This window comes from Gymnogyps californianus, chromosome 4 (assembly GCF_018139145.2).
Source record: "Gymnogyps californianus isolate 813 chromosome 4, ASM1813914v2, whole genome shotgun sequence".
NCBI lineage: Eukaryota > Metazoa > Chordata > Aves > Accipitriformes > Cathartidae > Gymnogyps > Gymnogyps californianus.
The window spans coordinates 7,839,258-7,866,392 of NC_059474.1; the positions used below are offsets into that span (position 1 = coordinate 7,839,258).

Sequence of the window (27,135 nt, forward strand, 5' to 3'; positions counted from 1 at the left end):
AATAGCATAAATTTAAACCAAGTGTCTGTGTGCTAGGGCAGGGAGCAAATGATTTAGAAATCTATAAACCGCTGAGCGACAGAAGAACTACTACACCCCTGGGGAGAGTGGGCAGTGGCACTGTAAGGTTGCAGGTATAAGAGAATGCTTGAGTTGAAATAACTCCTTTTAATAGCTTTAAACTGGTTAACTTGATCTTGCATCATGGATTATGGATGTCAATCAAAGTTTTGCAAATTAATGTTCTTAGATCAGAAATTAAGTAGGTGCGTCATCCTTCAAAGATACTTAATTAGCCATTTGCATTAATACCACAGTGCGCTTTTTGCTTTTGAGAATTGTGGGGGAAAAAATTGAATATTCCATTGACTTCAAAAGTTTTGTCTAGACATATGACCGTTGTAAACATTGACCTGTATTACAAGGGCTTCTTGACACTTCAAGCAGTATTAAACCAATTGACAGCAGTCCTAAAAAGATAACAGTTTTCTTGAAGTGGGAGTTCAGATCTTCAGGTTTTGTCAATGGTTTCCTTCTTGAGCAGAGCTTCTGCATCTGTGGTAACGGTTATTCCCTGGAGAATATCAAAACAGGGCAGATATTGCAAAGGCATTCTGAAAACGTTTCATTATCTTTCAAACTGGCATAGTAAATGTATTTAAAAAACAATAAAATTTGATTAGTATAAATGAAAGGAATAGTAGCCACTGAAAAAGCTGATCATCCTCCATTCTCCCCTCTCTCTGGTTTGGTCCAGTTCTTCCTCTTTTCTACTGCATAAATGCAGCTTTGGTTTTCATAATTTGGAAACGATTTTGAATGGATTAGCCTAACTGAGCATTTGGAAAGATACCTGCAACAAATTCAGTTGTGTTCCATCGTCTTAATTTTGTTATGGAAAGTCATGAAATCTTATTTGATGTCCTTTTGGAATAAGAGAAACTTGAATTCTTCAAGTCAAGCTGCATGGCTTTTAACCAAGTACCTGATCTCTTCTTCGTACTATTCTACATCAGTGTTCCTTCTTTCAACCCCAGAGCTAAAGGTTCTTTCCTTGCTTTATAAAAGTGTTCCTCAACACTACGAAATGGATCCTTTACCTGAGACCTCAGTAGAAGACTACTGAATGATTTCTTTCTGTATGTTACAGGGCAAAATCTCACTGAAGCTGCCATTTCTGAGGTCATTCTTTCCCTGAATAACTGTTCCTACCGATGATTCTCTCTCCCCCTCTCAAAAAAAAAAAAAAAGTTGAAAATGACCTGCACGTTTGAGCATCACAAACAGGAACAGTGTTAAGTCTTAACTCAAAAAGTGAATGAAAAATGCTCTCTGAGAATACTGTTCTGATCAAAATGTGATAGGCTTAGGTTTGTTTAGGTCTCACTGAAGCTCACCTCCTGGTTGTTGACAGAGGAGAGCAGATGGTATTGAACCCATAGCTGCCTGGATTTTAAGGAAAGTTTCATATTTAAGAAGCTGTCTTTACCTGTCCCACTGGATTGAAAGTTTCTTATGCCTGTGTAGCTGGTGTTCTTGCTTTGAGGGATGTGCAGGATAAAGGCATTCTGTGGTGAGTGAATGTCCACAACTGCAGGCAGATCTGCACATCAGGAGGAACGTGCAGGTAAGATATCACTTCTGTGTTTCTGGAGACTGATCTGTGCTCCACTGAGTCTTAACACTGCTAGAGCTGCATTCTACTCTGTGAATGAATCGACTATCACCGTAGCAGACTGATAGTAGCATATATGCATGGAAGAAATAAGCATGTGCTTTGTTTGATCCAGCTGTGTTCTACCAGTCTTCTCCCCAAAAGCCTGAAATGGCTATTCAGATTTAACTTACATGGTTAGGTGAAGTAGGAGTGAAAACTTAAGTCTAGAGTGAAACTTAAAAATCTAGAAAACTTAAAAAAAAAAAATCTAAGAGTGAAACTTAAATCTAGACTTAAATCTAAAATAGTCATAACAAATAAGCTACGTAATACAGTTCAAGAGTATTGGATCAGTAAACTTTTAATACTTGAGCGCGATGGATGTCAGTAATACATGATTGCTTTAGTAAGAAATTCATATCAATGTTTAGAAAAACTTAAGTTTGAGTGAAGGAAGCCATATGATCTTAAAGTTAAAAGCTGAATAAGTACTTCTCTTAACCAGTGTACCCTTAGAAATCTTCCCTGTTAAGACACGTAGTCAAAGAATGGCTTGTAGGCAAACACACAAATATGTATTAAATTAATTCATCAAAACAAGTTTATATTCATAACACTTCAATTTTAAATAGGTAAATAATATTCAGCATAATGCTTGAATGTATTCTTCACTGTCATGCAGAACATATACAAGCTGACTTTCTAAATGGGGGCTGAGCGGCAAAAGGTGTCTTTTGTCTGGAGCTATTTGTGTCCCTCTCCTATCACTTGCTGTTCCCACACTAGAGATGTTTGAGAAAGCTACATGTGAAGGAGCTCCTAAACTGTCATGACTTATTTAAAGGTGCCAGGATGTTAACTTGTGCTGTTTTGAGTTACCATGAAGTACTAGGCTATGGATGAGCAACTCGAACTCCTTTAAATGTGTTTTGGCTGTTCTTAGCGTAGGCATGGCAACTTTCACTAGATTGGTATAATGAATGTCTGGGTGTGTTCATCTGAATTTCAAAGTACTGTAATTCCTGAGCAGCCTTACATCTGCAGTTTGTCTCAGGCATCTTTGGGAATTAGAATTATGTAAATGTGAAATAGTCAAGATCGATGCAGAATAACAAACTTTCTCATTACAAATCATTTGACACTTCAAAAGCCAACAACATGAAGTGTGCTGTGATGTTAAATGTCTGTTTTTTCAGTCCTTTTAGACAAAATGGGTTCCTTATAGTGTATCATAACAGAGCTAACTTATTACAAAATGCTTAGTCAGGAAGGCTAGTGATTCAAGAAAGATTCTTGAATTGAAATTTCATCTAAAGGGAGAATGGTGTTACCACCTGTAGATTGCCTAGATATAGAAGAGATTTGTTTTCAGTTATGCCTCTGAGATTTTTCTTATTGTATGTTCTTCCTGCCAGACATTCCTTCAAAGTGTAAATGTTACTTTACATTTAACAGTTTCTCTTATTACTATACTAGATGACAGGAGTTCGCTTTTTGTGAATGTGTGTAGCTGCTAATACAGACTGATCCTGCTTGGACAAAAGCTGCAGGGCTCATGCTCAACTGGTAAAGGATTAGTTGTCTTTCCTCTACTAGAGGAGGCTACAACAGAAAATGGCCAAGGTAGAGCTAAGACCACAGGCTTTTTTTTCCCTGCTCAATGATGCATCTTAAGCCCTAGAGGCTTTGTTGCATTACTCTAGCATAGTCATTTATTACTGTGCTTAGCATGGTATAATGTACTGCTGGATAAGGTGCAGCCATTTGCTGAGCTGCAAAAATTGCTGAGGCAGGAGTAGAGGATGCATTGGGAAAACAGCTTGCTAATAACCAGCCTAAGTGCTAGCTGCAACTGTGAGGCTCTACCAAAGTGGCTTATGTGCATGAGCAAATGTAGGCGGATGAAACGTTTCTCTCTGTTTGGCTCTGGAGAAGTCAGTACCAGAATATGTATAGTTTTGGTGACCACACCTTAGGAAAGCTGTTAGAAAAATTGGAGGGAGATGACTGGAAAATGTAAGGGGGTGGGTGCTTTTGCTAGGTATGAGAGCAAAAATTATATACCAAGGAACTAATCTAATGCAGAAAGGCTTAGGGGAGGTGTCGTGGTTTAACCCCAGTCAGCAGCTAAGCACCACGCAGCTGCTCCCTCACTCCCCCCCGCTCCCAGGGGGATGGGGAGGAGAATCGGGAAAGAAGGTAAAACTTGTGGGTTGAGATAAGAGCAGTTTAATAACTAAAGTAAAAAATAATACTAACAATAATAATGAAATACAATAATAATAATAGTAATGAAAAGGAATAAAAAAAAAAAAGAGGCAAAAAAAAGAAAACAAAAAAATCCCCAGTGATGCACAATGCAGTTGCTTACCACCCGCTGACTGATGCCAAAGCCACGATCTGCCCCTCCCAGCCAACTCGTCCCAGTTTATATACTGGGCATGACGTTCCATGGTATGGAATACCCCTTTGGCTAGTTCGGGTCAGCTGCCCCGGCTGTGCTCCCTCCCAGCTTCTTGCACACCTGCTTGCTGGCAGAGCATGGGAAACTGGGGAAATCCTTAACTTAGGATAAGCGCTACTCAGCAACAGCTAAAACATCAGTGTGTTATCAACATCATTCTCACGCTAAATCCAAAACACAGCACTGTACCAGCTACTAAGAAGAGAGTTAACTCTGTCCCAGCTGAAACCAGGACAGGAGGAAACAGTACATGGAATCAGAAGCCAGAAAAATTCAAGTTTGAAATCAGACGCAAGGTTAGAACGTGATTTAATCACTAGAACCAACTACCAAAAGAAGTACCAGCATCTCCTGATGTTAGATAAAGACAATAATCTTCTGACAGATAATCAGTCAATGTAAGTTACTGGGGTCTTTCAAAAATAACCAGGTAAAATTAAAAGGTCTGTGCTATACAGAGGTCATGGAAGATGCTCTCATGTGAAAGCTCAACTATACACCATGTGTGTACTTTGTAGACAAAAACTTTTCTGGTTCTTCTGTTGATGAATCTGTGGTTTGGCTGTCTGTCTTTGCTTTTTTCTAACAACTAGCTCTGCAGCTGGCTTTTGAGTAGGACATTCCGTCAATTACTCTGTTTATTTTCTCTGTAATCCTGTTAATGTGTGTAGCATTATAACACTTAATAGTAGCTTAATGAACTTCAGACAACATTATTTTATGAGCAGAGAGTAAGGAGGCCTCTTAATGTTAATTTGTGCCTCATTTTAACTGATCTTCAGTAACTGTGATGTTGCTGTGTTGTCACCACCTATGCCATTGTTTTCTTAATAATTTGTGTTTCCCTTCAGTCTCAATGCAGTTTGTATATACTCTGCATTGACTTTGAAGGAACTGTTGTAAGCAGCAGCCTTTTATTCCTCCCCTTGTATAGGGGCAGAGGAATTGAGTGGCGGTCTCAATTCATGTTACTGCCATCAAAAGCTATTGCACCATCCCACTTTTTACCTGCACCTCATGTTTTCTTTCTGCACATATTTTCAAGTAGGCAATGTTACTGTGGTGTGTTCCAGTCTTCCTGCTCCTGCCAACTGATGTCTCTTTTTTGCTTTCCCCACTGCGGAAATATGCTAACCTCTTTCTTCTTCCCCAGATGGTCCTGTTGTCTGCCTTGTACCTCCTTGTGTCTGCCTTCTTCCTGAGTTGCGTAACGATAATTGTGGCATCTAGATGATCCCTGGATTTGCTGTGTATTCATCAGAGAGGAAACTTTAACAAATTAATATATTAATATAGAAGACTAACTTGATCTTTTTGTTTGTAACTGTTCATTATTGCATTTCTATTTCACTTCTGTAGAACTAAATTATATTGAAGGTTATGTTGCAAGTTGAGGGTATGCAGTTCAGTATGAGTAGTCATTGAAAGCTTAACACAGCTTTTTTTAAAGTTGTTGTTTTACAGTGGTCTAAGTAAGCATTTATTGTATTTCATATACAAGTAGTTTAAATGAGTGCTTACCATACTACTGAATGCTAAAGTGCATCAGCAAAGCCTTTTTTAATATGAAGGTAGTGCTCTTATGCATGTAATATGTATAGATAGATAGTCAATCTTATTAAAACTGTCGTTGGTACATACTCTTGGCAACAAGCCACCGATAGCTTGAGGCATACTGGCCTGTTTTCAATTTCGTATTGATGCTAGTAAGCAATTAAAAATAAACAATTTGCACATTCAAAAAACACATAAACAGCATCTTATGATATTATGAATCACCTATTTTATGCAACAAATAGCCTATTTTATGACTGTTGTTTTTTTCACCAAGGAAGCTTTCTTCTCTACAAAATGCTACCTTTTTCCACCTGAATCAAATCTTTTTTTATCTTGTCTTAAGCCTAACTTTTCATTTTGATGAATTATCTTGTTTAGAGGATAGCTCATGGGAGATTTGAAAATATCAAGTATTGCGTGTTTTAGTACTCATTTCTGTTTGGTTTTGAGCCTTGTTAAAGATTCACATTTCATATATGAAATATTCTGGGTTTTACTTTAATACATAAATGTTCATGTGAGTTATAAGGGATTTTATCACGCATTCCTTCTGACAGCTTTCCAGACTTGTGGCTGGAGATGTCATAAAATAAAAGTACTTCAACTCATGTGCAGAGTAGAGACTGATGGAGAAGAATGACTTGACCTGACTGCTCCAAATTTTAAAATGTGACATAAATTAAAACCCTCCCATGAACGCTGAATAAATTTTGAGCAAAAGCTATATTGCTACTAGAGAAATGATGCTTTTGTTCTTTTTAAGCCATTTTTGACATAAGATCAAATGCAAAGTTGCTATCTTGTTGTATCTGGTGCTGAAATGTATGAGCAGTTTTCTTGGTGAATTTAGAGCCACATGTCTAGATCTGAAACTGTATATTGAAGGGTTTGGTTTTATATTTGGGAATGGACTACTCAAAACACCGTCTTAGATATTAAAAAGACAAAATCATTACTGACTCTTTAAAAACTATTTGTAGTGAAGTTCAAATTTTTACTTGCTGTGAAACAAACTCTGCCTCTCATACTAATCTACATGTTGCTGTCTTTTAGTTATGACTGTGAAACTAATGAATGATTGTAACTTAAGCCAAAAATTTTAGTTTGCTTGAGGTGTAGTTACAATGTAAAGATGTTTCACTTCCTAAAAAAAAAAAAAAAGTTGGATGAAGGGTTCTGCATATGTGCTGATGTCTAAATAGGAAGTCAGAGCTTTCTAAAGGCATCCCAGGGGCACTCTTAAATTGCCATGTTTGAAGAGGTCGCTTCTAGTATGTGACTAAAACAAAACTCTTGGGTGGAGTTACTGTTGTTGAACTTTGATATCTTACTTTGACTACTGACATGCGGTTAGTTTGTAGTGAAGTGAATAAAGTTTGCTTGAGGTCTTTTGGAATAAAAGAATTCTGTGCAAATACTTGAGCATATTATCAATAGTTGCACAAGTCCTACCAAAGAAAGGCAAACAAGTTTTATAGGCATTCACTATTTTTAGCAAGACTCTGCTTTTTTTGTTTTTACTTAGTTCCTGTAAATATGTGGAACTACTACTGCTTTTTTCCAATTCACTACTGAATTCTCTTAATGGTGCAGGACCTTAGTTACAAACTTTGTTTGGCTTTAATTTAAAGGTAGTCCATGCTTCGATATATGGTTGCTAGTTTCTCACTTGGTTCACAACTTTGTGATAGACATAGCTGTGTTTAATTTCAAATTCATGTGAGGCTAAAATATCCACCAGTTAAAAACAAATCACTCTACTATCTTTATATGCACCTTCTTATTTTTTTACAGCTATTATTCTTCATATAACCTTCACTGTATTTTTGTGAATCACTTTTCCTTCCTTTCTGTAGCACAACCATGTGAATTCATGACATTCTGGGCCCATTTTCATTTTCCTCTTAGTTTTGGTGTCTGAAACTAGTGTTTAAAGTAGCGATCATTTTTCATTACAAAGCAGTTATTCCATGACTTCTAGAACTCATGGAGCCTGGCTTCCTCCAGGTTTGTCCTATAGCTGATGTAAGCTTTATTCTGAATGCCCCCTCTGTGGAGAAAATCAGATCAGCAGATCTTTCTGATGTTGACTCTTTGGTATCTAATAACCAGTACATGTTTGCTGCAGCCTTTCTCTCTAGTGAGGGCAGGCACTGGAGTCTCCTGAAAGCAAGACACTGCTAAGGAGAGCAGCCTGGCAAGGAGGGAGATCCCCTGAGAATTTGGCCCCTGTCAACTCCTGCTCACACTGACCAGAGAGTCCAAAAGCTGTTCAAAGGAGGTGACGTGCATATACATGCTTGGGATGTTCTTACTAAGAACCCATCTCAGAAAACGGAAATGCCATACAGGGATATAGCTCTTATGGTGGCCAGGAGTATATATGTAGTAGTAATAATCATAAAGGAATCCTCATTCTTCATAGTATTTTATACCTTAGTAACTGGAGTTCTGTGCAGAATCATAAGGTTGGTAACCTCCATCCCTGGAGGCACTTGCAGCTTAAAAAGAAGCAGTGATATTTTAAAAGCTATATATATGTAAATCAGGCAGAGCACAGGGTGATGGATAGATGTATTCTTTGTTTAAATAAGTCTCTTGGATTTCACTTAAGTGTCTTCAGCCTTCATTTGCAGTTTTCTCCAATAATTAATGTTTTTCTCTAAAGTTTGCACCATTGTAATGGAATTAAATAGTCCTTTTATGATAAAGTTCATCCAGTGGTTAAACAGTTACCCTTCTGATACCCGGTTAGTGACTATTGAATAGAAGGGAAGGTTAGTTCATTTTAGTCCAATAGTTTTTTTTTTTAAGCAGAAATTATAAAATCTAGGTGGTACTTCCTTGCTTGTACTAGAAGGAAGAAGAATGCTTATGCTGCGTTCCCCCTCTTTAGTGTTTGGATAATTGTCAGTAATACTTACGGACAGAGTTCTTCTCCTCCTTGAGCCATTTCAAACTATTTTTCAGTACAATTGTAGAAGCCTAACTAAATGAAAGTTTTATGTTAATTGGTCTTCCTACCCAACATCAGGTATTCTGCATTTGTAAGCAAGTTAAGGCAAGGTAATTTAGGCAAAATTATCATGGTGATAGCACAGACTTTCCAGCCTCCTGTGCAAGAGTTATGGTTTGATAACAATACTGAAATAATCTGTGTGCAGTGCAGGGTTCTCCTATACTTCTGCAGTACTGGAAGTAAAGTATTGCAATCGCTTTTACGATGTGAAAACTGAAATTGTGAAATGAAGGAAGACTTTACAGTGTTGCAAAAGATGGTAATTAAAGACTTCAGAATTGCTTTTTAATTTATATACATGTCAGAAAACATTTGCCGTGATGCTGAATGCTGTGTCAGTTGGAGGGGGAGTGTGCGGCAACAGATTTGTTGCTTCAGCTTTTTCTCCACCTGCAAAACCGGTGGCAATATTTCTCTAAAATTGCATATTTACATTCACTCAATTTTATATGTAAACAAATCATATAAGAGACTCTTTTCGTAACAGCATATTAAATCTTAATGCTGTTTTGGGAACTGAGAAAGACTGTTTCTGTATGGTCTACAGCCTATGCAACTGAATTGCAGAATACCTTCAGAAAACTATTCAGGATTGGGGTCTTAATGGCAACTTTTCTGACTTGAATGTGAGATACTTCTCACAACTGCCAACACTGTTAACAGGTTCCCATCCATAGAAGATGTGGCAGACAAGTAGTTCTCTAGTACTGGCCTGTGTAGAAGAGCTGTGCTGGTTTTGATAAAGCCAAATAATCCTCTGATACTCCTTTCTTCTATTTCCTTAGTCCTAGCTAATGAAATCACCAGAGAGAAGCATCAAGAGTAGGCACCACCAAAAAAAGGAAGATAGGAAAGCATGATCAGATTAAAAAAAACTTGGGTGACATGACCATGTGTGGGTTTTTTAAAGGTTTATTGCCTAATTGTATCTTAGTATTTTTTCTTCTATCAATCTGCATGATTAAGACTTCTAAATAGCTTTTGCATTTGATAAAAAGTATTTCTTTCCCTACAAATGGATTTCTTAATGCCTTTTTTTATATTGTTCCCTTACTTTCTATCTAGTCAGCAGAGAAGAAAATCCTATTTATTGGTGCAATTTAAATGTGATTTTAGTTCTGAAAGAAACTCTTTTAATTAAAAATGTTCTCCTCTGTTTTCTGGATACATACTGTCTATTTAATAGAAACGGCTGCCAAGCTTTGACTTCTTTTGGCAACCGCAAATCTAATTAGCATTTCTGTACCAAATAGAACCTTTTTTATTTTAAATTTGCAAAAGGAATGTAGGAATTCTCTTCTTATTTAAGAGTTTTATCTGCCTCTGCAGCAACTACAGTCTTTTTGCTCATAGTTGAGGGTTGCTATACTAACACCTGATTGATAAATGCATGTAGTTGGGATTCTCTCACCAGCCCATTGACTTTAAACAAATGCTGCCCTTATGCTTCTTTAAAAAATACTTTTTTTTTGTGATGAAGCTTAAACTATAAAAAGCTAACAAATTAGATTAAACCAGTGATTTGTTGTCTGCCTAGCATATCCAGTCCTTTTTTTTAATGTAGAAGAAAATGCTTTTGTTTTAATTTGGTGTAAAAGCAAATGCTGTTCATTAAGAGGACACATTAGGTCAAATAAGCTTGAGGAGATGTATGGAGATCGTGTTATTTTTAACTCAAATTGAGTCATCTTTCCATTCAGCAGCTATGTGGGAAAATATGCAAGCAAGATAATGAATATGGTTGCATTACATGTCGAATTACTTATACAGATGAGTTACATGGGCAAGAGGGTTTTTTTTGTGATCACCTTATCATGCACAGGGGAATAATGCAGTGTTTTTCCACTTGAGAATATAATCAGAAAAACTTCGGACTACTAGAAAGGAAGATTATTCTCATGTTCTTGTAGAAAAACTTAAAAAATAAATAAATTCCTTTTGTGGAATAGGTTGGCATTCTTTCAGTCCATTTGCCAACATATTGATAAAATAGATTTTTTTTTTTTTTTTATCGTTAAGGGGATGGGAGGAGTTGGTGAAAGTCCAGTCTTAATTTTGTTCTATAAACTTGTAACTGCTTTAGCTCTGACCTCAGCCTGACTTACCTGGATTTGTTACCACTAGAGCTGCATGAGGCCCTTTATTCTTTTGATGGTATAATGGTTTTGTTGCTGTGGTCATACAATCTATAAAATGTAGTTGCATGTCAACTATCCCTAATATTTTGTTTTTAAACTCACATTCAACTCATAAGAGAGAAAGCTTTAGTAAAAGCTGCAACTTGTGCTGTACTTTAGAAATACATATGGCCTGTTTACATTTTTGTAAATAACCATTCTGACAAACCTAACATGATCTGGTCCATTTTTCCAATAGTATTAGACTTCTTATATTTATAAGGGAAAATTGGTTAATGAAATGCAAGATGTGATTCGTTAATGAAATGCAAGATGTGAATGTGATATGCCTGATGCTACTTCTATTTTTTTTTTATCTTTGTCTCAGGGAGGTATAAATTCTAAGACTAAGTATATTCAGCTGTTCTAACAGCTGAAAATGCCATCTATTTCTCAGAGTGGTTTTGTTCACTAGAGCTACTGTAATATTTGTGATATTCAGCATTTTGCTGTGGTCTACGTAAAAATGAACTTGTTCAAAATTAGAGTGCATATTAATCAAATACTTTAGTACTGGATTTCTGTTTGTGTATTGTATTACGGTTTCCCACAGTGTGTATTCTTCAGCAAAGATTGCACTATCACAGCATGATATATTTATGCAGCTCCGAAATAACTTCTGGTGGTGCCAATTCAGGATGGATCCAGTTCATATCGTTTGCGAACATCTACCCAAGTCTGGGTTTTTTTCAGCAGAAATATATGAAAAAAAAAATTCTTTGATACCCTACTAGACCTTAAATTGTATTCAGTCGTGTTTGCCTTGATTGGTATGAATGTGTAAAGCTGCTGGTAATTACGAAGTAGCATAGGCATATTACAGGTTTGCCCCAGGCAAATTTAATAGTAGATGGCTGCTTTTTCTTCAAAAATATCTGCTTGTGATAAGAACTTGAGGAATCTTGTGGCCCACCTGTTGCCTAACTGTTTTTAATATAGTAACTTTGTTTTATCACCTCAGTGTCAGATGTTGTAGACAGAAATATTGTAAGCAATTGAAGGTCCGGAGCTTACAACATTAAGCAAGTGAGAGAAAATATATTGGAGATCTCAGACCATCGTAGGACTTTGCTTAAAACTCAGTAGTTACAGATGGCTAGGTAAAGTAGATTTAGATTCTCCTCTTCTTATGTAGTTCTTGCTCACTTTAGCAAATGTTATGACATTGTCATGGTCCAATTGACACAGTAGATCAAGCTTTAAGGAAACCAAGTGCTCCTGGAAGAGTGAACTGCGCTGAAGTGATCCTGGGATCTGGTCGCTTTCTGTGCAAAGCTCCTAGGTTTAATCTTTAGTCTTTTTTTTTCCTAGTTCTGTTGCGTAAGTAGACTCAGAAAAATATTGTCACTATCTCACTATCAGAATATCTCGGTGCATGGAAATGCAGTCTTTAAAATATACTGTAATGTCTTTTTGTAAAGTACTATCCTAAAAACCAGAGGTCTCTAGAACAAAGCCTTTTTCTTTGTATTCCAGTTCTGTTGAAGAGTAGATTGCTGTGTAAAGTATCAGTACAATTTAACAAGACCTGCTTTTCTTTTTGTTTTTGAAGGACTTGGTAAATATTGAGATGTTTTTGACTGCTAAAGAAGTGGAAGAGTCATTGGAAAGACAAGAGACTATGACTTGCTTGGCTTGGTGTCATGATAACAAATCCAGGCTCAGAAAAATGAAGGTATGAAAATGTAACGTGTTCATGTTTTACTTAAATTGTGGTTTTCTAAACTACTTGGATATTTGATGTTGTCAATTTGGTTTAAATTATAGGTCTTGAATGAGGCCTTGTGTAAAAGTAAGGACAGTAAGTACAAAAATCTTCTTTTAAGAAGGCATAGGTAGTTGGAGCTCAACTAGCTCACGCAAATGCCAAACCTGAAACTGAGTGATAGGTCATCTTACGGATGCAAGTGTTGCCTCAACAAATTATGCTCAGATAAAATAATAATATTCAGTTGGTTTTAGTGTGACTTACAAATGTCTAAATGCAGAAGTATGTAGTGTCTTGATGCATGTGAACTTACATTTATAACTCTTTGCATCCTGCTGAGAATATAACTCATTTTATATATGAAGCTATCTTAAGAGTGAGATTAATTGGTAAACCTGTGTCCTCAGGCTTAACACTGAGAGAAATTTCATACAGATTTTTGTCTTAGTATTTTTTGTGTTGGGTATAAGAAAATAAAACTTGAGTAAAGAACTAACTTTCTGAGAAACTAATGTTGAAATGTTTTTTCAAAAATAAAAGCTGAGTCTAATCAAGTTATAAACACAGTAAGTCTTTTTCTAGCCACTGAATACCGTGACCTGAACATGCTGTGTACTTGTTCCTATGCAATTGGTTTAAATTTCCTTGTCTCTTCAATTCTGCATTTCAAAACGTGCTATAATCTTTTATAGGGCTTGCAGAAATCTGTTTTTAACTGATATTAACCAAAATCCCTGCCTCCCTCAAAGATGTTTGTGTCTTATTTTTTTTAAACTAAGCGCTTTCTTTAACCAAAAATGTTTGAGTGCACTTAATGGTAAGCAAAGAGTGACGTTCTCTGTCACTCAGGGGCGCCAAAATGAGAATGAACCGAAGATGGGACGCAAAAGTAAATCGGCCAGTGATTACTCTAAAGAAAATGATGATCTTGTTATGGAAACCATTAAAGGAAAACCAGAATTGGTATGTAAACACTATTGCATAATTATCCTGCTAAAAAATTCCCCTTGTGTAATTGTAATATGTTAAGTAATATAAGAAATAAAATCTGAACGGCTTACTCTTTCATCACCAATCTTCAACAAACAGTAAAGAAAAATCTTCCCCATCCCTTTTTATGGAAAACAACAACAAAAAATCTATTTCTGCAAGCCCTACTCTTTTTTTTTTTTTTTTTTTTAAACCCAAACGAAAAACAGAGCTAAGGCTGTGAGAGATCAGAGTTGGCAGAAGAGAAATCACTATTCTTCTTTTTGAAACACAAATAAACTTTTCTTCTGTTTCTGGTTGCTTAGCTACTCATCAATGTTAATGTTCTAAAATCCCAGCCACCACCTTAATGCAAGCCTAATCTAGAAATTAAACTGTATGTTGGCCTGGGAAAGCGCGTAGTCCTATAGTCTTTACAGATGTGAGCTATCTAAACTCTTGTGAATAGCTGCTGTGGAATTGTTTGAAGGTATACAAAGTTGAAATGTATGCATCATCTGATTGTCTAGGACTCTTTTCTTCTAGTTACACTTGTCTGCAGAACCCATACAGCCATTGGCTTGCAGCTTACTTGAAGATTCATAAAAACAAAACACAAACTCTGAAGATTGTTTTGGGATGAGGTTTTTTTTGCTGTTGAAACATTTTAATGAAATACTAAGCCCTAGGATTTAGTATCATTAACAATTAAAAAGCATGATCAATTTTTTAGTAGAAATGAACTTAGCTAAAATTCTAAATGAGGGTTTTGTGTAGATTTGAATAACAGGCAATTTTAAAATAGTCCTATTTGAAAATTTCAAATAAAGTAGAGAAGAAATTTTTATGCTCTGCTAAACATGGGCTTGAGTACAGAAAAATGCATAGTTGGAAAAGAATTTATTTTCTTTTCCTTAAACAAGTATATTTTAACATCTGACAGAATGCATCATTTTTATGTTCAAATGGCTTACATTTCAAATCTTAAAATAAGCAACTGTTGCAATGTGTGCATTAGTCACCTCAGGCAGTTAACTGATACAAATTTGGAGTTGCTCAAATTCCTACTGAAGTCACTGAGGAATTTTGAAATTACTGTGCTGATGGACAATAAACAAAAGGCAACTATTCATTAGAAGCATGGGGGAAGAAAAAAACGGTTTGCCAAATGGAGCAGGGTAACTCAAGGAATACAGTTCTTTTCAAGATTCAGAGGACTTTGGGTTTTCATTGTTTTCTTAAGGTAATAACAGTTGACTGTGTCCCTATAAAGAAGCATAGTGACTTGTTCTTTTATGGGGGGAGAATCTTTTTCTTTTTAATTCCACATATTCAAAGTTTTTTTATAGATTTTGTGAACTGGTGATGGAATTTGATTTAAAGGGACACTGTCAACTTCATTAGGCTTCAAATTTTACCTTTTTCCAAAAACAGGTAAATGCCACTTGGTTTTCTTGTTTGAGACTTGTTTCCAGCATGGCTTTTAGATGTTTGACAAGAAGAGTGGGATAGAAGTTTGAAGAAAGGGAGGGAGGGAGGGGAGGGGATTGCTGCAACTTAAACTCTGTGCTGTTTTTTGTTAATATTGAGGACTTTCAAAATAGTGTTCAAAGACTTGTTTCTTCCTTGCAGTCTTCTGGGTAGACCTCTCTTGTCTAAATTATCACATAGCCCCAAACTTCTGTTGAATCTACTACTTTAAATTGTAAGAAAGTACGAAGAAACCACCTGTTACTCTCACTTGCATCTCAGGTAACGATGCTTTCAGTCATTAGGAAAAAGTTCATCCCTGCTAAATACTGAAGTTTTGAAGGAGGCAAGAAGAGGAGGGGTTTGTTTGCTTTTAGGGAATTCTGTGCTGATGTCTTGTCCGTAAAGTCAGCATTTCAACTTTTTTTGCATGAATGCCTAAAAGCAAGCAAACAAGGTTGCACGTTATTAACACTTTCTTTTTTGTTGTGCATACATAGTACTTAATATACTGTGCAGTGCAGTTTTGGCATCATCTAAGACCCTGTCTTGTCTTTAATCTCAGAGCTGTCTGGAGTTCAGCCTAAGGATTCAGGAGTTCATTGAACTCATTCGACAGAACAAGAGACTGGATGCTGTGAGGTATGAAATTAGGATGCTTACCAAACAGTTTTCTTAACAAGATGGTATTATGCTTCATTAGAAACATGTGACTATTATTGCAACACCCAGAAGCCCCACTGCTGTAAAGGATCTTGCTAGTGTTGTGATCAGTCCTTGGATTTAAGCTGGGGTTGAATTTTTTTTTTAAAGGCAAGGTGTGATGCCACAGATGTACCTTTTTCAAAACTTAATGTTGTTACTGCATCTGCATCTTCTTACTCTTCAAAATCAAGGTTAAGAAAATTAATCTGTTTTATAAAACAGTTGTATTTGGTGGTGGCATATGATGTAATGAACATATTTACCCTTAACTAATTTTCAAGAGGTACAGCTAGCTTCTCATAGGAACTCATTGCAGTTTTAATCACAAAAAATACTGAAAGGTTAATGAAACACCCATCTGAAGCCTAACATGTCAAAATTGACTGAATTCTCTTCTGCTTTACTATCTTCATTAAACTTTCTGTTCTACAATTACACTTCAGGCCAGGTTCACCTTTTGTATTGAATGCATAATTTGGAGTTCTGTATTGTCACGTATGTGACAATAACAAGTTATGTTATGTTATCCCCACTCCCTTCCCCTGGCCCCAAATGAAGAAACCAACTCAATATCCATTTTCACCTCTTTTGAAATAGTTCAGTGGGGGCTACTTTGAGAAGAAAATAACACTGCCCAATGTGGTGTGAATCAGTAACAGAACTAGAGTCAGACCAAATCACTGCCTGACTTCAACCACAAGACAGTCTTTCTGGCAATACTTATAATATCAGCACGTGAAGCAATTTGTGCTTTTAAGTTAGTGGTCCTGATTTAAGGTGTTGGAATAATGTTCCAGGATAACACAGGAAACCAGTTCTGCTGAAATGAGTGGAATTTTGATACTGGGACTATAAAATGTGTTGATGATTCTGATAAGCAGTGATCTTGCCAGCACCACAAAGTATGATGCAGGTGGCAGAGCTACTGGAGCTTACACACGGACAAGGGAGAGAGGAACTCACAGCAGGTTCTGTTTTGTAAGAATATTTAAACCTAGGGAGAGATGACAAGTTTTATGGCCAGACTTGAAGCTTTGCTGATACATTCTGGTGATAACACTGTTGTTGCTTAACATTCCTGACAAGTTTTATGTCAAGGAAGTTGCAAGTCTTACAGCCTTTAAAACCATACTAGGTACTCCAGAAATTGAAACCAGCAGGAGGCTTGTATTTGTGGCAAAGCTGCTTTTTGGTCAGAAGAGCACAGAGCTATAGAAAACATATAAAGTATCATAACATAAGCACAGACTGAAAGCATTCTAGCACATTCCCAAGTTTTAGATGTAGAAACTCTTCTGCAGGGCAAACCACAACTTTTTTCTTGAATAGAATGGGTGAGAGAGACTTAGTTGTTTAAGAACAAGAAAAAAGAAAAGGTAGTGCAAGTATGTGGAGAGGCCAGTGTAATACTAACAGCACCCCCGAAGTTACTCACCTTAAATTTTAGGGTTATATCAAGTTGTTATTTCTAACTTAATTCAGATGTGTTGCTTGCTTTGAGCTAACTCATATCATTCCTACTTTGCCCTACTTGCACCTAAATCATAGTTGGTTTGGCCCCAGCTAATGCAAATGTGCAATCTGATAAACTCCAGCTAATTTTAATGTTAATAATTTAAAAAAAAAAAAAAAACCACCAAACAAACCTACATGCTAGCATTTAGATATGTGCACTTACCCTTTGATAGAGTTCTCAAATCCTAAGGAATTGTCAGGTATTTATGGAAGGGATGAAAGACGCTCAACTGCATTATCTGTCTTCTGAAGCTGTCCTGGTTTCGGCTGGGATTTTTCCAGTTTGCTTCTTTGCCAAATGTGCAGTCATGCATCTTAACAATGAGTAGTCCATGCTCTAAAAACTATTTTATTTGAGCTGCAGCTTCCTTATGTAGCTTGGAAACCAGAGGGCAAGCATAGAGCTGAAATAAGGAGACAGGCTGAGAACTGGGACAAAGTAGATAACATCATTCTGTATTTTATTGTTGTTACTGGATATTTGTTTCCCCCTGATCCCTTTTCCACATCAGAACTGGTAAAATTTGCAAGTTGTCAACGTTCAAGAGGACCCAGCACTCTTGGCGTGGAATAACTTGTACTGTCATAGCCTCTGAGGTTTAAAACTTACAGCTCCTATCTACATTGCAAATAGGCATCCACACTGAATGTTGTTAGGGGTGAAGCGCGTATATTCCATATACCTATTAGAAATTCAGTGTTGACATATATTTTATACTCTGCAATTATAACTTGCCAGTCATAACAATGCTGCTTTAACTTCATAACTTCTTGTAAAATGAAAAGGAGCTACAGAAGTCCTTCTATATCTTAATTCACTCCTTTTTAGCAGGGCAAGTTTTGATAATTATGTACATTCAGAGTTCAACATATCAATGCTTTCCTTAAATAATGTGGCTTTAAAATGTTAGTTTTCACCTTTTCATTCTACTTTGCTTTATAATAAATATGTAATGAATAAGGGAATATATTTTGGGAAGGTGTAGCATAAATCTCATTGCTTCTAGCAAACCGTTGCAACTTGTGTTTTTATTAGCTTGCTTCTGTTAAGTGCCTGCAGCAGGATTCTTTCAGTATTGTGTCCGTGGTGCAATAAATAGGTCAGGCATCCATTAGAAAGCAGAAAAAGAGGCTGTTTACCAAGTAGTTTCCTGTATGAGTGGAACTCGGAGAACTGACATTTTGTTGAAACGCAGCTGGTGTTTAAATAAGTTTGAAAGCTTTGCTAACTGCCTGCTGAGAGCCTCTAAAGTGACATATTGCTTTTAGGTTAAAATTGATGTGAGTTTTAAAATTATAAATCTTATCAAATAAGTGTTTGAATTTCTGTAGCTTTTTAGAATGAGTACAAATGGACCTTCCTCTAAAGTAGCTTATCAGAGTAGTCTTGAAAGTGCAAGTTTCAAGAATGTACAAAAACTATTTCTTGAATACAAAGAGTAAATCCCTTAAGCTTAAGTATATCACAAAGTTTTTTGCCTAGTATCATTAGCCTTTAACTCCTACAGTCTCTTTAGGTTTTTTGTAAAGCTCATACCTATTACAGTAACAGTGAATGACTGATGACACTAATTTCACACTTTGGGGGCTCTCACTAATTTCATTCTGGGAAATCTGACAGCAATCTGCTACTTTCCCCTGCTGGGATGCTAGAGATACACAGAGTTCTTAGCTAAAAGCTTAACAAAACACCCTGTGCACTTCTTGTTCTTGGGATATAAAGGACAAAAGGAGTAAATAAAAATAGCTGATGATGCACAGAGGTAGGAGAAAGTGGCCACAGTCTATTCATTCTAGTAAACTTCTCTCCTACAAGGGTGCATAAGCACAGTTTGTTCCTTTATTTTTGTTATGGGGTGGGATGGGGTTGAACAGGCATATAAAAATAATAATAAAACTTTTGAGCACTTTGAGAATAAAATTTTGCTAGTAGTTATAATGGTCTCTGAGATAAAGGCATTCAGGCATTGGTCAGAAAGACTGAGCAGAAAGAACAAGTCCTTTCTTGATAACGCTTTATGTTTGTGTTCAGTTATTGCTACTTCCTGATAAATATGTTCATTCTTATATTCAGGCATATGTAGATATACACATACACACTGTATAGCTTATATACTTTTTTAACAACTTAAGGTACCTTTAGTAGACAGTAACTGTAAATCTTCAAGTCTTCATAAATATCCTTTCATTCTTGGATTTGTCAAGTACAGTATGTCTGCTGTACCTGCATGGGCTAGAGGAACAGCTATTTCAAACAAAAGATGATGGACTTTGTCCCCACAGAGTTTACAGAATCATTCTGGGATTTGAAAAACAAATTTTCTGCCTGCTGCTTTGGTCTGTCACAAGAATGTAGTTAGTGGTTTCAGTGATGGTCCACTAGTCATGATTTAAAAAAATAATTTAAAAAAAAATTTAGCCCCCTGCTCTAGCTATACTGACTAGTGTGTGCTAATGGTGGTAAAAACATTGTAAATAAGCATTGTAAGGTTCATGTATACCTCCAAGAGCAGAATGTTTGCACAAAGAGATGGAAATAGCTGAATGAAAAGGGAAGGGGTGAATAATGGCATGAGGACAAATAAGGTGTTATTTAAATGTTGTGCATTCACCAGTACTCATATAGTAGTGTTTCTTGCTTCCCAATCTAAACTTGAGTGCTATGAATTAATGAACTTGCTTCCCTCTTAAAGAATATCTTCCTTCATTTTAATTTCTCTGTGTTGGCACTCAGAGGATGAAGTTCAGACATTAGCATGACAGGCTTTGTAGGAAAACTTCCTTGTTTTCTTAAGGGGCACAGGCGGAAGGGAAAGTCAGGAGATGAAGACTAACAGAAGGTCACTTTAGAGAACCTAATTCCTTCTGGTTGAACCTAAAATGGACACTGCATCCCAGCATGTTCAGTACTTTGATGGAATTGTGGGATTGCTGAGCACTTCTCCTTTGAATGGCTAGCACACACACAGTGATTATATATTGTACATACACAAAACAAAGTGTTAATTCTAGCTGCTCTTGAACACATACAGTAAGCATGGCTAGTATTTGCCTGTTGCAGCTCTGGGTCTTCCTATAAGCAAGGGGGATGTATTGTTGAAATGCTGTCTGTAAGAGCAAATTGTCAAGGCGTGATGGGAAGTAGGACCACAGTACTAACAAGGCTGGTACAAAGCTGAAGTACCACCTCTGTTTTAACATCACAGAACACAAGGTGCACAGGGATCAGTTCTTTTAAGAGGATTTTTTTCTCTCTTCTCCCTCATGCATGCACACGCAGTAATTTAGCTTAACTGGCAGGTCTGAATTTCTTGCTTTGCCTAAGCTTTCTTTTAAATAACTATTGCTTTCATCTGCAGCTCTGCACTAGTACTTATTTTAGCTTTCTTCCAGCATGTCCAGGCTGCCTAGTCTCTTCTCTCAGGCAGTGAGTTTTGTACTTCTGCTCTCATAACAGTAATCACCTGGGGAACAATATTTACATTCCTGAATTGCTCACCCCAAAATAGGAAGTTGGGTGGAAACAGTCTGTCCTACATAACTTCCATTGCTTCCTAGTTTGGGTGGGAGGGGAAGTAGGAGTACTGAAACACTGCTAAGGAGACTGTTCTCATGGTATTGATGACCTAAGTGTAGTTAGTGGAACACAGAATTGGAAAAAAAAATAACTGCTCTAGATTTTATTTTTTTTTTTTAATTCGACCCATGAAATGGGCAATTGGGAAATACTGTATATTCCTGAAAGTCATTTGTAATGTTAAATAGATTTTTAATAAGACTCTTTAAAAGTTAAAAAGAGCAAACACCGGAGTACTTCAGAGATGACTTGGTATCTTCCCCATAGTACAAACTGTGGAGAAAATATGGCATAGGGAAGACTTTTCTACACTTACGCAATACCAGAAATTCAATATAGTGCTGATTCTGTACTCATCTACTATGCAACAGCTGTGTACCACTGAAAACAGGAGCTTTTAGCAGAAATGCTGAACTAATCATCCAGTTTAAAGGCTGGAGGGTTTTCCTGCACACTTAAACTCCAACTTGAAAATTGATGATCTTGGGAAGACTAGATAGGGGAGGCTTTCATACAGGGTTTTAAAGTAGTTGAATATCCTTATAATCTGACAACAATTCTCTGGTTTCTTAGTATTGATTTCTTGAGAAATATTAAGGTTTGTATCTCTGCTTTAAGTACATTTCTGGTAATTCTGTCACTTCTTTTAAATATCCAAGTTTTCAGCCTTGTGTATATCTCTTATAAACAGTATGTGTTAAAGTACAAAAACTTGTACTGAAGCTCTACTTAATTTTTTTATTTCCCTGGCAAAAAAATTTGCTCTTAACAAGGTGTTTTCTACTACATTACCCTGCAATTTCTTGTAGTCTGCACAGAAAGTGATATTGCCTTCTAGTCTACACAAAAAAAAAAATCATTTATTCAAAAGTATACATTCTCTCAAATGTCAGTATAAACAAGGTAGATATTTGAACACTCTTGATGTTTAATGGTTTGGAAGAGCTGATTATCAGACTGCGTTTATCTCACTTGCAAGTGTATGCCAAAGGAGTAAGTGTGATACATTGAGCTTGCGTAAGCAGAGACATTTCTTCTAATAATCATGGATCTGTCATTCTAGATGTAGGTGAGGTAAGACTTCATGCTACAGTAAGAAGTTCTAGTTTCTAAGAAACTACAGTGTAAAATTGCTAATTCTTAAAGTCATTCTTGCATTCACATTTGCAGGATGTATTTTTTCAAGCCCTTTAAAGGCATCACCTTTTGGAGTTCATGTATTGAGAGCAGAATCTAGAGTTTTTCTCTGAAATCTTACATAATTATGTAAATTTACTTGATTTAGAAACAAGGCTATCTAATAAAGGTATAAATTCTGTATTTCAGACATGCAAGAAAGCATTTCAGTCAGGCTGAGGGAAGCCAGCTGGATGAGGTTCGACAAGTGATGGGAATGTTGGCCTTTCCTTCAGACACTCATATCTCCCCCTATAAGGTAACGGTCTGTTTGAAGTTCAGTGGTACAGCAGAATAATAAAATACATGTTGCAGTTCTTTTTCCTTACAGGAGAATGCATTGATAATCTGAAGATCAAATATTGTTCTATTTTACTTTCTAAAATCCACCTTTATAATAGTCCTTAATTTTAATAACCAGTCCTTGCCTGTACACTAATCCAGGTAGTATTTGTATTATCACAGTTGAATCTTAATAGTAACGGACAGATTCACACTGAGCTAGGCTTACCACAAACCCAGCACTAAAGATCTGTGGGACTGGAAGCATGATATGCAAATATACAGCAAGAGACAGAAGATGGAGAAGTAACAAAGAAAAAGAGAGAGGTGTTTTTTCAACATACTAGGCTGTGGCCTTAATACACTAGCAGCAGCTCTTAATTCTGCTTCTCAAATTACTGTTCTTGCGGTGGTTGGGATGAAGAAAGGAAAGATGGTTTGAATGATCTGAAAGCAGTATTTTTGATGCTTAAAAGTGTTCATTTATTTGGATTATACAAATTAATGTAGATATTAGTGGTAATATCTACATATAAATTTGAATCAAGCAAAATTCATAGGTAGTTACTGTTTCTACAGATTTTGAGTTTGTTCTGTGGTCATGTGCTAATTCTCTTCACTTTTTTTTTTAACTTGGCATTGGAGGCAGAAGGTAGACAAGAGTTGAGCTGGCAAAGCAAGACAAGAATCCTGTGAAGTGCCAAGCCAACATGTGGCAATGCCAGTATAAACAGGTTTTTTTTAAACAATTGATGATGAAATCAATGGTTTAACAAAACAAACACAAAAAAACCCAAACCACCAACCCACAGAATTAACATGAATCTCTTTGCTAATCCTGGAGCCCTAGAAGGATTCTGGTATTTTGGATTCTACATTTGATGTGAGTTAAGAGCATAAATGACAGATGTGTTAGAAGACTGGGTGTAAGACAGAGCTTATGATTGTTTTAGTAGTTAGAAATGGGCAGGAAATAAAAATCCGGTATTTTGTTCTAAGGGCTAGTTTGGACAGAATGTTTCAATGAGGGAGAGCAAGGAGAAAAGCTAGTATTGTTTCACGTACAACCATACAATTGGAACAAATTCCCTACTACTTTTTATGGATCTGACTTAAAACATTCTAGTTTATGGAAGTTATGTTTTGGATCCTCTAATAATTACCTAGATAAACAGAATCATAGAGTGCACGCTTGTTTGGGGATATCTTTAATATGTTGACTAGGAGTTCTGTGCATAAATGGCTTCTTAAAATGGCTTTAAGTAAAATTACTTTTAAATCTGTGAGAAAGTTTGTCAGATCATAATATCTCTAATCAGTTAATTTTTATAAATCCAAAGGAAGAAGCATTTTCTATAACCAATGAATAGAACTTTCTCCAGGTTGTTGTCCTATCTTTTAGGACTTTAAGGAAAACATACTTAATGTTGTGCCAAAACAAGCTATTTTCTTTTTATAAGCTTTGAACAAGCTTGTGTAGCTGTGGCTGGAATTATTCCAGCTGGACATTTAGTAAGCTGCTACTTGTGTCCCATCACCTAGGCCCTTAATCATAGGCTTTTCTTAATCATTAGGAGTACTTTATCTCTTTTATTATGGATCTGTTGTAGGCTCTGTCTGTTACATCTTCTCAAGAATTGCCTTAAGGTCAGAACAAAAGCTTCATCCTGGAACTCCGGGAACATTCTGGCCTTAGGTTGAGGCAGGTGATAGAGCAAAGAGACATGCAGTCTGGTGGCAGAAATGGTGCTTTTTGCTCTAGTTAAGGCAAGATACATGTATGTATTTACTTTTGCCCCCATCTGTATAGGTTTTCTGCTTCAGTTCTGCTTGTTGGTTTGGAGCATTTAGAAGTCAGACAAATATTGCTTATGTCCAGGATTCTTTCCTTTCCTGTGGATTTGCTTCTGAATCTTTCTGCCTCTTCCTCATGTGAATTCTTCTTTCTTTTGTGCTGTTTTTCTTCAACTTTAGGCTCACAGTTGCTCCAACTGTTTCTGCTGCAAGACTTTTTCCTTTTCTCTCTTGTCTTAGTATTCCTGGTGGCTTTTTTAATCTCTTGAAATCCATCACTTACATTTGTGCCCTTTTTCAGCTTCTGTGTAATTCCACTTTCTAAACGCTTGTCAGAAAAACACACGAGGACTGGTTTGTGAGCTGCATCTCTTCCCTTCCTCATCCAAAGATGTTCCCAGTTGAATGAGAGCTATTAAAACTCCATTGATCCTGTCTCCAATCCAACAGTAGTTTTGTCTGTGTTCATGGAGACATGCAACTTCATAATCTCAGCTAAGATTTACTAGTGGTACATAAACCACTTCTCCTCACTGTTCAAGTAGTCAGTTTTTAGTTAAAGGGATGGAGAAATAATTCTGCACTTACTCAGACAACTGCTGTCAACATCCAGTTTAGCACTTCGTTAAATGTTGGCCTCTTATAGTTCTACAAGGTATTTCCCAAGTTTATCTGAAATATAGTTCTGTTAACATGTAATTTTAGGATAATGATGAAAAATTTATTCATAAAACACTAAAAAAAAAATACGTACTGTGGTACCATTAAATCATTTGGATAAAAGTTCTTAGGCCAGTCCGATCTTCTAGGGATGGGGGAATTCCAGGGTAGAGGCTACAACAAAAGGTAATGCTGGAGTCCCTCTTTCTCCAGTGTCTTGACTGGAATGAACAGGGAACTGAGGAGAGGCAGCGTGGGCCAAGGTGGTACAGAGCAAAGTGTAAAGACTAGTGTCTACATCATGGTCAAATCACTGCCTAGTAATTTTGGTATGACATATTTTGAATTTGATGTTGCTACTCAGTGTATTGTCTGTCACTAAGCCTTAGTTTATAAAACAGGCTTTTAAAGAAAATCAAAACAATATACTAAAATATATTATTGTTTCTCCTAGTTGCCTCAAAGTGTAGCATGCACAGTTGATAATATGAACTTACTTCTAAGATAAATAAACATTGTCACTTCTCATGACCAAAATGCAGGTTATGGATACAAAGGAGAGAAGGGGTGCTAGCAGAAGAAAGGATTAGGTCTTTGCCTATATAGATAACATAAGTGTATTTTCAAAGGGTCTTCACTTCTTACATGACTTTCACAGCATTACTTTTATGGTTCAATATATCCTTGACATGTGGGTTTAGTTCTTGCTTCCATAAAAAGAACATCCCTACTTCAACTACTGTTCCCTCTTTTTTAGGTAATGCACACCATTACAATATATATTAAAGAATTTTGTCCTTAAATGCATAGCTTACCTAAGCTTTCTCTAACCTGGGGTTGTGCCAGCTCTTCAAATTAAAACCTTTTTACAAAATTCTGTAAACATTATCTATTACAAAGAGGCATCAGTAGAATTAGCCTGACGAGGTAAAAAACGCTTCTGACTTTTTGATGTTAATGGTTCAAAGGCTATAGAGTAAACATTCCACAATACTAATGTTGCTTCATAAGTAGGCCAGCATTCTAGAAAACTAAATGCAAGGAACAGCCTTACCAGGATTTACATACCTTAATTAGAACATGTGGTAGGTGACGGAGGGAGATTGAATATTGTTATGGCAGCTATTTTAAGTAATACTTGATTTAAATCATATTTCTAGTAAAGTAGTGTTAAAAGGTACTTTCTAAACAAGTACATTCATACTATGCATTAGCATGTATACTTTTATTTTGTGATGGATTCAGTCTAGTCAGTTTTGCACAATTTACCACTCCCAGGCTTTCCCCCCCGCCCTGGGACACGTAGATGGAAAACAACTTATAGTGGTGTTGTTTTTTAACAGGATCTCTTGGACCCTGCTCGATGGAGAATGCTGATCCAACAGTTTAGATATGATAACTACAGACTACATCAGCTGGGAAACAATTCTGTTTTTACTATAACACTCCAGGCAGGCCTTTCAGCTATAAAAACACCGTATCCTTTAATGCAGATACTACTGTAGAGTGCAAAAAAACATTGCGGCTTTTTTCGTTCTATGGATGCTTTTCAGAGAGCTCAAAGAGGAAATGTGACCCTTGAATGTTTTTGCTCATGAGTTGTTTAAATGGAGTATGAATTGGGGCCTTTATTAAATTAAGGGGAGATTATAATAAGTGGCATTATGGTTTTTAAAAAAAAAAAAAAAGCCCAAACCAAAGTTTGAAGGTGAAATCTACATTGTGTTTGTATACTAGGCTATCTTTCCATGTGTCTTAAGTTAGTGAATATATCTGCAAAAGTTAGTGAACTGGGTCAGAATTATTTTTTTTTTTAAGCATTTACACACAAATGTACCGCCTGGTTTTATGTGAATATTCAAATATATCCTGCATCTTCTGAAACTTAGTTGGATTTGCTACACACTATGGTTTATTAGAGAAGGACTGGTGCTACTAAAGTGTTCTACATCAGAAGCTTTACCTGTAGAGGGTGCCAGACACTTGTTGCTCACTTCTGTTCCTTGAAACAAAGCAAGCACTTGATTCTTATATGTACGCATTAAACTTGAATTAAATGGTCTTGTACATTCTATAACCTAGGCTATATTTTGCACAGTTTACTATCTTTTTTCCAATCTATGTCATTAACTAATTGTTGTTGCATTCTGTGGTGGTTGTTCCTTAACTTGCTGTTAAACAGACAGTGTTATAAAGAGGATGGGAGCTCAAAAAACCCAGACTGCCCTGTGTGTAGCAAATCCCTGAACAAGCTGGCTCAGCCTCTGCCTATGGCACATTGTGCCAACTCCCGACTAGTCTGCAAGATTTCGGGGGATGTAATGAACGAAAATAATCCTCCTATGATGTTACCAAATGGATATGTCTATGGATACAATGTAAGTGTTGAAATCAATGACTTCCTG

At 36.5% G+C, this 27,135-nt stretch overlaps 1 protein-coding gene across 6 annotated transcripts in view; it reads left to right on the forward strand.

Annotated features, from left to right (window-relative positions):
- The window catches only part of MAEA (macrophage erythroblast attacher, E3 ubiquitin ligase), a 55,789-nt gene that overhangs the window by 27,086 nt on the left and 1,568 nt on the right, over window positions 1-27,135 (forward strand). For 3 of the 6 annotated variants that reach the window (XM_050896142.1, XM_050896141.1, XM_050896144.1), the window contains exons 4-9: window positions 12,427-12,549; window positions 13,432-13,545; window positions 15,587-15,663; window positions 22,145-22,253; window positions 26,074-26,207; window positions 26,913-27,108. In XM_050896142.1, the coding sequence (XP_050752099.1) occupies window positions 12,427-12,549; window positions 13,432-13,545; window positions 15,587-15,663; window positions 22,145-22,253; window positions 26,074-26,207; window positions 26,913-27,108 (753 nt within the window). The remainder of the gene's footprint in view (window positions 1-12,426; window positions 12,550-13,431; window positions 13,546-15,586; window positions 15,664-22,144; window positions 22,254-26,073; window positions 26,208-26,912; window positions 27,109-27,135) is intronic. The other 3 variants (XM_050896143.1, XM_050896146.1, XM_050896145.1) reach the window with 2 other exon arrangements.